This window comes from Danio rerio, chromosome 6 (assembly GCF_049306965.1).
Source record: "Danio rerio strain Tuebingen ecotype United States chromosome 6, GRCz12tu, whole genome shotgun sequence".
Lineage (NCBI taxonomy): Eukaryota > Metazoa > Chordata > Actinopteri > Cypriniformes > Danionidae > Danio > Danio rerio.
Genome location: NC_133181.1, coordinates 2449477 through 2462670, shown reverse-complemented (window position 1 = coordinate 2462670; position 13194 = coordinate 2449477). Strand labels below are relative to the sequence as shown.

Here is a 13194-nt window from a genome sequence, read left to right as displayed (position 1 = left end):
ATAGCTCCGCCCTCAATAATTAATAGCTCCACCCTAAATTACTAATAGCTCCATCCTAAATGACTGATTGTATCCATCCTAATGGACTGATAGCTCCGCCCCAAATTACTGATAGCTCCCCCCTAAATAATTAATAGCTCCACCTTAAATTACTGATAGCTCCGCCCTAAGTGACAGATAGCTCCACCCTAAAGGACTGATAGCCCCGCTCCAATGTGAACAGAAAACAGCTCAGCAGTTGTGTGTTCGTCTTGCCTGAGTCTCTTATCGTCACATTGACCTTGCAATCATTTTTGCATCTGTGACATAATTAAGTCTGTGAGATGATGGATTGGATTAATTAGGGATTGAGTAAGACCAGCTGCAGTCACACGTGCGCACACACACATACACACACACACACCCATCCACACATGTATATTAATATTGTTTTGTACTATAGAGACATGTATATGGATATCGTGTGTTACAGAGTCTTTATGTAAATATCTGAATGTCCTGAAGGCGTTGTGATGTTGTATTAAATATGCATGAAGGTGAGCTCATAGATAAACAGGTAAAGATGATGACTCTGGTCTGTGCGGACGGATTGTATTCCCATTATTCATCCATAAAACATCCGAAGCGTCCCAGGACAGCAGCAGTGTTGATTTTTAGAAACTGTTCAGTCATTTCTAAATGAGATACCACCATCAGGCTCATGAATTAATAATGAGCTGGGTTTGTTTTGCATATATGCTAATGACTTATTTGTTTTGTTTCAACAGGAAGTTTCACCTGCTGGGTTTGGTGCAGTGAATTAGGATGACCTACAAATGTGAGTGTGTTTTTATTTATCAGCCACACCTGTAGAATAGCAGCATGGTTATTACTGTAGCTTTTCTGTAAATACAGTGCTATATTAGCAGTGCTGTATATATATGTATATTTTCTACATTTGTGTGTATTTTTGTTTTATTTTTAAGTGTGAAATGTTCTTAAATCAATATACTTTTATTTTTAAAAATAAAATTATGAATAGAAAATGTATTTTGGGCGAAAGATTATTCAAAAAGCTAAAATAATACATAATAAATAACTGTATAAAAAAAATATTATGAATCAGTTATGCTTTTAAATAATTTTTTTTCTTGATTTAGGCATAAATTCTTTTTGTTTTTAAAAAATCTATAAAAATAACGTAATAATAATATCATGTAATAAATAATTCTGTTTTTCTTGTGAACTGATTACATTTTTTGTGAACTGATTTTAATTATCTTTTTTGACCCCATTGGCATATTATTATTATTATTATTATTATTATTATTATTATTATTATTATTATCATTATTATTATTATATTTTAATAAATTTTAATTAAAATTTTTATTAATAAAAATATTTTTATTTATTTGTTAGTTAACTTGTTTTTTAAATTTAATTTAATTTAATTTATTTTTTAGAAATATAATTGGATATTTAATTGTTCATCTTTTTAGCAGTTTTAAATATCTAAATTTATTAATACATTTATTTATTTATTTGTTAATTTTATTTAATTTTATTTAATATTTAATTCTATTTTATTTCAGTTTATTTTATTTACAAAAATAGTTGTATATTTGATTGATGCTCTTTTTAGCAGTTAATTAAATAAAAAGAGTTAATTAAATATAAAATTAAATTAACAAACAAAAAATGTATTAATTAATTCATTCATTTTTTGTTCGTTAATTTAATTTAATAGTTAATTTAATTTAACTTAATTTTATTTAATTATATTTTAATTTTAATTTTAGTTGTTTGTTAAATAGTTTTAATTTAATTTAATTTATTTTTAGAAATGTATTTGTATATTTAATTGTTTATTAAAATATCTAAATTATTATATATAAAATTATTATGTATAAAAATATCTAAAGTTTTAAATATCTAAATTATTTAATTTGAATAATTCATTAGTTGTTAGTTTATTTTATTTTATTATCTTATTTAATTTAATTAAAATTTTAATGTTATTTTATTTTATTTAGTTTTTCTTTATTTTATTTTATTTTATTTTATTTTTTTTTATTTTATTTTATTTTATTTTATTTTAAAACTAACTGTTCCTCTTTGTAGCAGTTTTAAATATCTTAGTGCATTGCTGATCGAGTAAATGTATACTAGTTTCAGTGCATTTAGATAACACTATTAAAAAATGACACAAAATTATGAAGCGTTTAAATCATTTTCTGCATTGTATCAACTGTTACCTTCTCTAAGTGTAAAGCTCCTTCTCTCGTCCTCTGCGTTCACCTTGTGTTTTCGGCTGATGTCAAACGCTCCACCGCACACCGTTGGCATTAAAATTGTAAATTTCAACTTTAAAATTCAGAAGCTCCTTCTTCATTTCCACAGCGAGCACGTTATGCAAACACGGCCTCTGTGAGAGAGCTCATTATTATCTCAATGAAATAATTGCTTTGACCTTGTATCGGATTACATCATTAAACACTTGAGTAATAAATCAGCTTTTTGTTCAGCTGCTCAAAGAAGATGATCTTCGTTCGGCTCTTTTTGTAAATTGTTAGTAATTCAGACTGAGCTCCAGCTAATTAAAAGTAGGCATGTGTTTAGTTTGACAGTAAATCGGTGTGTTTTCGGACAGTTTGGCTTTCAGTGTGAAGAGGTTTCTGCTAACAAATCAAGAACATGATGAATGGTGCAATGCAGGATTATATTTTTGGGCTTGATATATTTTCTTTTCAACCTGTTTTTGTTTGCTGTTGTTCCTCTTGCATCAGTTAGCATCACTTTTACTTTAGTATTGCAGCTTTCTCATAGCCAATTAATCACTCGGTGTGAGATTTGAGTTTGTTTGTTTGTTTGTTTGTTTACTAGTGCTTGTCTTTGGATTTTACTTGTACAAGAAAACTTGCTTAATAATAATTAATAAATAAGAAAAAGAAAGTCGCTGGTTCAAGTCTCAGCTTGGCGTTTCTGTGTGGAGTTTGCATGTTCTCCCCGTGTTGGTGTGGGTTTCCTCCAGGTGCTCCAGTTTCCCCCACAGTCCAAACACACGCGCTATAAAGGAATTAGATTAACTAAATTGGGCGTATTGTATGAGTGTATGTGTGTGTGTGTGTGTGTGTGTGTGTGTGTGTGTGTGTGTGTGTGTGTGTGTGTGTGTGTGTGAATGAGTGTGTTTGGGTGTTTCTCATTGCTGGGTTGCAGCTGAAAGGGCATCCGCTGCGTGAAACATATGCTGGATAAGTTGGCGGTTCATTCCGCTGTGGCGACCCCTGATGAATAAAGTGACTAAGCTGAAAAGAAAATGAATGAATGAATGAATTCAGTGCGTATCTCTGTTTGTGTGTCTGGTTGTTTCTCTGTGTATGTGAATCTCTCTGTATGTGTGTGTGTGGGATTATGTGTGTGTATGTGGCTGGTATCGCTGTGTGTCCCTGAGAAAGTCTCACAATAACCTTGTCCTAATTACATTCTGCAGTGCTGCTTTTTGCCCTATTTCACAGCTCCAAATATATTCTTTCTCTCAATCCTCTCTCGCACACACGCACACACACACACTCACTAACGCACACAAACTTGTACAGCTATCTTTATGGGGACTCTCCATAGCTCTAATGATGTTTCTACAGTACAGAGGGTGTTTTCTCTAGCCCTAAACTCAAACAATCTGAGTTTTATACTTCCATAATACCTTGTTCTGTCTGATTTATAAGCTGTTTTCTTCATTGAGACCAAAAGATGTCACCACAAGGTCTAAATTGACTACTATACTTGTTGTGGGGATATTATACACACACACACACAGATACACAAACACATGCATGCACACACTTGCACTCACCGGCCACTTTATTAGGTACACCTGTCCAACTGCTGGTTAATGCAAACTTCTAATCAGCCAATCACATGGCAGCAGCTCAGTGCATTTATGCGTGTAGACATGGTCAAGACGATCTGCTGCAGTTCAAAGCGAGCATCAGAATGGGGAAGAAAAGGGGATTTAAGTGACTTTGAATGTGGCATGGTTGTTGATGTCAGACGGGCTGCTGTGAGTATTTCAGAAACTGCTGATCTACTGGGATTTTCACGCACAACCATCTCTAAAGTTTACAGAGAATGCTCCGACAAAGAGAAAATATGCAACAGTGGTGTAGAGTCACTAATTACAAATACTCAAATGACTGTAATTGAGTAGTTTTTCTGAGGAATTGTAATTTACTGAGTAGTTTTAAAAATGTGTACTTTTACTTTCCCTTGAGCACATTTTTAGTGCAGTATCGGTACTTTTACTCCACTACTTTCCTTCAACCTGCAGTCACTATAGTTTTTCCTGTCTATGAGAATTAGACAAATCAGTCCTGTGATTCCTGTCCAATCGAATCTCACATCGAAGGTAAATCAACTCATAATGAACTTCCCCAAGTCATGGGTGATTTATAACTGCAGCAAACTGTTTGGTAGCATTAAAAGTGTCCAGGAAGACATCCAAAATCTTTACACGCATTGACCTAGACACTGTTGAGATTTTGTTTGGAAATGAAAACCACGTTGACATCAAAACTCAATGTCAGGCTGACGTCAATGTCCAACGTCCAACCTAAAATCAACCAAAAATCAACGTCTAATGATGTTACAGCTTAACATCATGTGGATGTTGCCACTATGACGTCTTTCAGATGTTAGATTTTGGTTGCCATACTTGATGAATAAATGTCATTATTTAACGTTAATATGATGTTGGTTTAAGATGTTGGCTCGACGTTTTCTAACACAAACTAAATTCAATTAAATATCAACGTCATTTGACGTCATTATTGGACATCAAAATAACATAGTCCTTAGACGCTGGCTAGACATTAATTTTGGTCACCTGACATCACAACCTTAATCAAACCTAATATTAACGTCTGATGACATTGTGTGCCTGCTGGGCAATAACTAAATGCACTACAGAATGTTACGTTTACACATATACACAAATGACATGTACACACATCAGCTTTTCACAGCGCAATACTTCACTACTCTTGAGTACTTTTGAAAGGTTTACTTCTTGCTCATACTTTGAGTAATATTTACAACAGATACTTTTACTTTCTATAGAAAGGCAACAGTAACTGAAATAAGCACTCGTTACAACCGAGCTCTGCAGAAGAGCATCTCTGAACACACGACACGTCCAACCTTGAGGCGGATGGGCTACAGCAGCAGAAGAGCACACCGGGTGCCGCTCCTGTCAGCTAAGAACAGGAAACTGAGGCTACAATTCACACAGGCTCACCAAAACTGGACAATAGAAGATTGGAGAAACGTTGCTGCTCTGATGAGTCTCCATTTCTGCTGACACATTCAGATGCTCGGGGCAGAATTTGCCATCAACAACATGAAAGCATGGATCCATCCTGCCTTATATCAGCGGTTTAGGCTGGGGGTGGTGGTGTGAAGGTGTGGGGGAGATTTTCTTGGCACAATTTGGGCCCATTAGTACTGAGCCTCGTGTCAATCGTGTCTTTTGAACATGACGATGAGTTCACTGTACTCGAATGGCCTCCACAGTCACCAGAACTCAATCCAATAGAGCACCTTTGGAATGGTGGAACGGGAGATTCACATCATGGAAGTGCAGCCGAGAAATCGGCAGCAACTGTGTGATGCTATCATGTCAATATGGAGCAAAATCTCTGAGGAATATTTCCAGTATCTTGTTGAATCTCTGCCATGAAGGATTAATGCAGTTCTGAAGGCAAAAGGGGGTCCAACCAGATACTAGTAAGGTGTACCTAATAAAGTGGCCAGTTAGTGTATATACACAGGCACATGCATATGCAACAATACACACATACAATAGCGCACAAACACAAGCATTAGTACTTACACACACACACACACAGATGCTGCAATTAAAGGATTTCACGCTGATTTTGACATTTTGCTTGAACATTAAAAGACAAATTAGACACGCAGCATTTATTTATTCCTCTTTTTAACTGAAGCAGTCACAGTCCATCAAACTCCTGCCACAGAGCAGAAGGAAAACCTTGTTATTAGGACACACACACACACACATTTCTAGTCCGCGTGCGGGAAAAGCTTGACTTGAAGTAGATAATGAGCTAATAACAGATTTGACCGTCTCTGACACTGTGTTCCTACAGCCGCCACACACTGCTCAGATCTGTGTGTTAATGAGTGTGTGTCTCCACAGCAGCACAGGTTACTGCTCACTCGCTCTCTCACTTCAGCAGAGCGACTCTGGACGCTTAATTATCGCTGGCGGCGGTCTTGATTGTGCATGTAAATGTATATAAAACAGCAGATCTGATCTGTTTCATTAAGGAGAGAGAGGATACGTTTGTTTCTGACCAATACCTGACACCAGTGTGTGTGTGTGTGTGTGTGTGTGTGTGTGTGTGTGTGTGTGTGTGTGTGTGTGTGTGTGTGTGTGTGTGTGTGTGTGTGTGTGTGTGTGTGTGTGTKTGTGTGTGTGTGTGTGTGTGTGTGTGTGTGTGTGTGTGTGTGTGTGTGTGTGTGTGTGTGTGTGTGTGTGTGTGTGTGTGTGTGTGTGTGTGTGTTTGTGTTTGTGTGTGTGTGTGTGTGTGTGTGTGTAAAGTGAACAGATGGTTTCCTCAGTTTGGCAAATTGATGCTTTCAGATGATGATGATGATGATGGAGGTGTGTGTGTGTTTCTGTTTTCGGGGTCATTTACCCAACCTGTAATCAGGATCTGTGTAAAAAGTGCTTTCTGTTCAGCAAAACCCTGCTTGTTCACGTCCAACATGATGAAGCAAAGCGTCCTTCAGCATTTCAGACACACTGAGTCAGACACTTTATTATATAACGATTTGAATAACTTGAAGATAACGTGAGTGTAAACACATCTAGGGTTACTGCAATGTGTTTAGGGTCCGAGTGATCCTCATCCCGAGCATGTTGATATACGGGCGTCACTGTGGCGCAGTGGGTAGCACGATCATCTCACAGCAAGAAGGTCGCTGGTTCAAGCCCCAACTGGGTCAGTTGGCGTTTCTGTGTGGAGTTTGCATGTTCTCCCCTTGTTGGTGTTGGTGTCCTCCGGGTGCTCTGGTTTCCCACATAGTCCAAATACATGCACTATAGGGGAATTGGGTAAGCAAAATTGGCCGTAGTGTATGTGTGTGAATGAGAGTGTGGGGATGTTTCCCAAAGATGGGTTGCAGCTGGAAGGGCATCCGCTGCGTAAAACATATGCTGGAAAAGTTGGCGGTTCTTTCCGCTGTGGCGATTAATTAAGGGACTAAGCCGAAAAGAAAATGAATGAATGAATGACATAGTAACATTTACTTAACCCTGTTAGGCCTGACACATGTAAAAAAAAATAGGCAGAGAATGAAAATTTTGTAATTACTTGATTTGCAACAATTAGAAAATATTTAAATATTACAAGTAAATGAATATTAATGAATATTAATGAATAATTGAACATTAATATTTTTCTCTTTCCACTCCTTTCATTTATTAAATCAAGTAAATAATAAATATTTGACTTATGAAATTGTAGTTATCGTTAAAAATTAATATTAAAATTTAGAAATTTCTGTTGATTTATTAAACTTTACCACACCAAAACATGTTTAATACATTACGTATTAGTAAATAAATATTAATATTGAACTCTTTACACTCATTTCCTTTTATTATATCAAGTGAATGTGTAAATATTAAATATTTAACTTCGGAAATTGTTATCCTTGACCTTTAATATTCATTCATTCATTAATTTTCTTTTCGGCTTAGTCCCTCTATCAATCTGGGGTCGCCACAGCGGAATGAACCACCAACTTATCCAGCACGTTTTACGCAGCGGATGTCCTTCCAGCTGCAACCCATCTCTGTGTATGATCTTTAATATTATAATTTAAAAATAATGACAGTAAATTCATTACATTTTCATTCATTCATTCATTCATTTTCTTGCCCTTCCAGTACTGGGAAACACCCAAACACTCTCATTTTACACACATACACTACGGCTAATATAGTTCATCAGTTGCCCTATTGCACACGTGTTTGGACTGTGAGGCAAACCGGAGCACCCATAGGAAACCCACGCCAACATGGAGGGAACATGCAAACTCCACACAGAAACACCAACTGGCCCAGACGGGACTGGAACCAGCGACCTTCTTGCTTAGAAGCGATTGAGCTAGCCACTGCGCCACCGTGCTGCTGCTTGGAATTTAAGATTACAATTTAAAAATGATGATCGAAAGTTTATTAGATTTTACCAGAGCAAAAAAAAATTTTAAAAATGTACATATTAAATAGTTAAAATGTCCACATTTAATCGTTAAAAAGTGAATGAACATTAATATTTAACTCTTTCCACTTGTTTAAATTATTGCATCAAGTAAATGTGTAGATATTCAATATTTCACTTAGAAAATTTAGGAAACACTTTGGACTGTTAATATTACGATTTAGAAATTATGATAGTAAGTTAATTCGATTTTACCACATCAAACAAATGTTAAAAAAATGCACATATTACAAGTCAATGAATAATAATATTAGCTTTTTCCACTCGTTTTATTTATTACATTGAGTAAATGTGTAAATATTTCACTTTGGAAATGCTGGTTATCCTTGAATATTCAAATGTAAAAGCGATGGCAGCAAGTTTATTAGATTTTACCCCACCAAAAAGTCATGTTTCAGTGTAGGTGAACTGTTCCTTTATTACATGTGTGACTCTTGGCTTCATTAATTCTTTGTGTTTGACTTTAGTGATCCAGCTGAATGTGTAGCCTGTTGGCACCCCCTGCTGTCAGAATGAGTGATCCGCATGTTTTCAGTATAACGAGTGTGTGTGCGCTGTGCGTGTCTTAGAGCCCACCTGTGCTAAACACACTCCGCAGCAGATGGTGAAGCTCAACCAACAAGTCTGGTAAATCTGGCCTGTACACTGGAGTTAAACATTCACACTAAGTGTGTGTGTGTAGATGCTGCTTTACTGTAATTCTCCAGTGAACAGCGGTGTGTGTGTCTGTGTTTGACAGCCGCATCACGCTCACTCAGAGTTTATTACACTGGAGCAGATGGAGAAACACATGATCACGAAAGCACAGGTCATCGTTCAGCTCACTTCACAAGAAAAGAAACAGGAGATGAGATTTAGTGTTTGAACAGTGTGTTTATTATCTTCATGCACACTTTTTTCTTCTCATGGCAATAATCTATAATGCATTCAATACATCGTTGAATGAGTTCTTCATATTGCAGTTTTTACTTTTCACTTTTGACTATTTGGTCAAACTTTCACCCGACTACTTACTAAACTCACCGGCCACTTTATTAGGTACACCTGAATAGTCCCGGGTTGGACCCCCTTTTGCCTTCAGAACTGCCTTAATCCTTCATGGCAGAGATTCAACAAGGTACTGGAAATATTCCTCAGAGATTTTGCTCCATATTGACCTGATAGCATCACTGCAGATTTGTCGGCTGCACATCCATGATGCCAATCTCCTGTTCCACCACTATTGGATTGCTCTATTGGATTGAGATCTGGTGACTGTGGAGGCCATTTGAGTACAGTGAGCTCATTGTCATGTTTAAGAAACCAGTCTGAGATGATTTACGCTTTATGACATGGTGCTTTAGGCTGTGTAGGGTGTGGCGTTGACAGGTGCGTCTCGGGCCCCCTGACCAGGGTTTTTTTGGAGGTGGGGGGGGGGGGGTAGTGGTGAGTGGTCACGGATGAAAGTGAAGAGCGGGCGGGGTAGGTGATTGAGGACAAAAATGAAGTGCAGCAGTGTGGGGTAGGGGGTAATATTGAAAGTGAAGAGCAGGGTGGGGGCGGTTGGGGGATGATCGCTGATGAAAGTAAAGACCGGGATGGGTTGGGGATGGAGGGATGGTGGGTGGTTGGGGGTTGGTTGGGGGATGTATCGCGGAAGAAAGTGAAGACCAGGGGTGGGGGGGGGTGCTGGGGGTGTATCGCAAATGAAAGTGAAGACCGGGGGTGGGGGTGGTGAGTGGGGGGTTATGGGTGTATCGTGGATGAAAGCGAAGAGCATAGGGTTTGGGGGGGTTGGATTCACTGATAAGAGTGAAGAGTAGTGGTGTGGGGGTGACCGAGGATGAAAGTGAGGGGGGATGGGGGAGTCGCGGGCGCTTTATTTTGTCTCTGGGGGCCCCCTAAATGTATGTTGCCGCCTTGTGATTGGCTGATTAGAAATGTACAGTTGCAGATGGACTGATGTACCTAAAAAAGTGGCCAGTGAGTGTGTACGTTCAGAGAAGTGTATTAAGTGTTTGAAGCTGCTTGATCTTATTATATCTAGAAACACACACACACACACACACATATATATATATATATTTTTTTTAACCTTTATTTTACCAGGAAAACCTCTTGGGATGTCTCTTTTTATACAAGTAATATATAGGTAAATACTTTAGAGTATATCTGATTTGACGTCTCATCTGTGATTAATCTGTGCAACAAGATTTTAGTTGACCTTTTTTTGCAGTTTAATCTTGTGTATTTCGCAGTAGCAGCTCGTGTTTTGATGCTGAGCTGATTTTTGCTGTTGTCTTTTGAGATTTAATGAGTTTTTCTTGAATGCTCGGTCACCTGTGTCGATCTGCAGGCTCCTGTGGTTGTTTTTGTCTCCTCAGAGCTGAAGTAATGGCAGTGTCTGCGCGTCTCCTCTTCTGTGGTGGTGTTGTTGTTTGCGTGTCCTGCTGATGTGCAGATCTGCTTCAGCCGTCTCGTTTCTCCACTTTTCTCTCTGTTTGTCTGTCTCTCGCTGCTCTTTCGCTCTCCTGAAGGGAGAATTTGCAGGAGTTTTGAGCAGGTGATGCCGGTCTATGCATCAAGCACTTCAATCCGATTTACCAACATGAAGCCCCCATCTGTGAGCTCAGGCCTGGCGTGCACTGCAAACAAATGCTTTTCTTACTTTGATTTAGTTGAAGGAAGATCCTGACAATGCTGTAGATGTGGTTTGTGTTCATCTGTCTGTGTGTAATGTGTGTGTGTGTGTGTGTGTGTAGATGTGTGTTTCGCTCGATATATGTCAGGTAGGAAACCGGCAATGCACCATGCATGTTTGACTCACTGATTATTGGTTCCCTCGCGTGAAGAAAGAGCATTGTGGGACTTTCCATGAATTCTGTGTGGGGATTTTAACAGTACAGTAATTTGCTGAACAAGAATTTGTTAAACAAAAGAAGATGTTTTAAAGAATGTTGACAGTCAATAACAGTTAAAAAAGGGGAGGGGCTACTCTTAGTCCCACCCTCTCTTCATGTTTCAGTTGAGATTACATCAAACATTTAAAAAAAATGTAAAAATTAAACATTTTAAAGTACTTCCCGGGACCTTTAAAGGCACAAAAGAGAAATAAGGGCCTACTTACACTATGCCATCCGTACCGTGCCCAGGCCCGTTTCCCAGATCGTTTGAGAAGTGTGAGTGCGCTGAATCGGGCTCAAGCACGGTTCACTTGGCCGGCCCTGGCCCGGTTGGAAGAGGTGTGCCTGAGCCCGGTTCACTTGGGCTTTGGCGCGGTACGCTTGTGTGTGAGTACAAAACGCGCCAAAGCCCGAAACTGAAAGCGAGACGTGACTTTTAAGGCATTGTTTCATATGGATTTATTAATAATTCTTACTGTTCAGTCAACGCAAACTGCCGTAGTTTATTAAAGACGCAAACCCTTCACTGCATGACAGCTGCGCGCCTTCAGCAGACCTCCTCATTCCTGCAGCACGAGGGCTTTATGATTGTTTATGAGCGCCAAAAGTGGCGGATCTGTTCGGCGAAATATCTGACTGCGTGCCCCCGCATCTCTAAGGACTGTTTGGCGAAATATTTGACGTCATATCAAACGACTGAAACGATATAACTAGAGAAATCTCCACTGTGCTGCTGGGTGAGAGAGCGCTTCTCACAGAACAGCGCAGCAGCGATGATGTAAGCGTGCCGAAGCCCGTTTGTGGTGTGAGCGCGGGCCATCGGGGGAGATGGGAGGGGGGACAAGCGTGCTTTGGCCCGGTTCGAGGCAACTGTACCTAGTGTGAGTACGGCCTAAGTGTTGAGGATGTGTTTGTTTGCTTGTTTAGGGGTCATTTTTGAGCCATAGGTTAACCATTTGTCCATTACTATATCCACTTTTCTGTTGTTTGTCTGCAGGGTTTCTGTTTCTCCCCGGCGGGCTCATGCTCCAGGTTTAGGGTGGGGGGGCGTTCCCCCATTCTGCCATGAAAGCCTTCACCCCCCAGCGCACCCGTCACCTGTCCGACTGCGAGCCGCCTCGCTCTCCCGCTCACCTGGGCTCTGTGTACCCGCCATCCCACACGCCATACCTCTTACCGTCAGCAATGGATCATTACGGAGCGCTTGACCCTCACCATTTCTCCCCGGCCCCGGGACCCGGAGGCCTGCCGCCCGACTGCTTGATGCCCCTCAACAACCAGCTGTCCTCTAGCAGCACCTTCCCCAGGATCCACTACAACTCACACTTTGACCAGGGTGAGTTCGGGCCCTCGGGAGCCGACAGCATCGGAGGAATCAGCACTGGCACCATGGGCACCTCTATGTCCATGGGAATGGGTCTCGGAGTGGGACGGACCGCCATGATCACCAGCGGATCCGCAACTATATCTGGTTAAGTATTTCATGCTGAATAATGTTCAATTGAATTGAATTCAAGTATACTTGCATACCTCTTTTTTACAATAGCAATATTTAAAACTGAACAATATTACATTACGGTGACATGGTTGCTCAGTGGTTAGCACTGTGGCTTCACAAGAAGAAGGTCGCTGATTGAGTCCCGGCTGGGTCAGTTGGCGTTTCTGTGTGGAGTTTGCATGTTCTCCCTGTGTTGGTGTGGGTTTCCACTGTGACTTTAATTGACATTTTAATAGTCTGCAGTGCTATATTATCTGGGTTTGTGTTGTATATTACACTGCAATAACTTTATAATAAACCTACCGCACACTTTGTGTTATTTAGCAGACTTATTTCTCTATATATTGTTTATTTATTATACGTTACATTATCTCAAACTACTAAAATGCCAATTAAAGTCACTTTGTTAAACTGTAGAGTTGAATTATCAACATCAAAAGTGGACAAAGCAGAGATCAACATCCCATATTGCAATTCACAACTGTAAATAAACACTTCCCTACTGAACAAACCAGCTTAAACG

At 39.3% G+C, this 13194-nt stretch overlaps 1 protein-coding gene across 9 annotated transcripts in view; it reads left to right on the top strand.

Annotated features, from left to right (window-relative positions):
- The window catches only part of dlgap4b (discs, large (Drosophila) homolog-associated protein 4b), a 253303-nt gene that overhangs the window by 195064 nt on the left and 45045 nt on the right, over positions 1 to 13194 (top strand). For 4 of the 9 annotated variants that reach the window (XM_073953503.1, XM_073953500.1, XM_073953501.1 and 1 more), the window contains 2 exons: positions 768 to 817; positions 12171 to 12644. In XM_073953503.1, the coding sequence (XP_073809604.1) occupies positions 12239 to 12644 (406 nt within the window). In that variant the 5' untranslated portion in view covers positions 768 to 817; positions 12171 to 12238. Of the gene's footprint in view, positions 1 to 349; positions 537 to 767; positions 818 to 12170; positions 12645 to 13194 lie in introns of those variants that run through there. The other 5 variants (XM_073953505.1, XM_073953506.1, XM_073953499.1 and 2 more) reach the window with 2 other exon arrangements.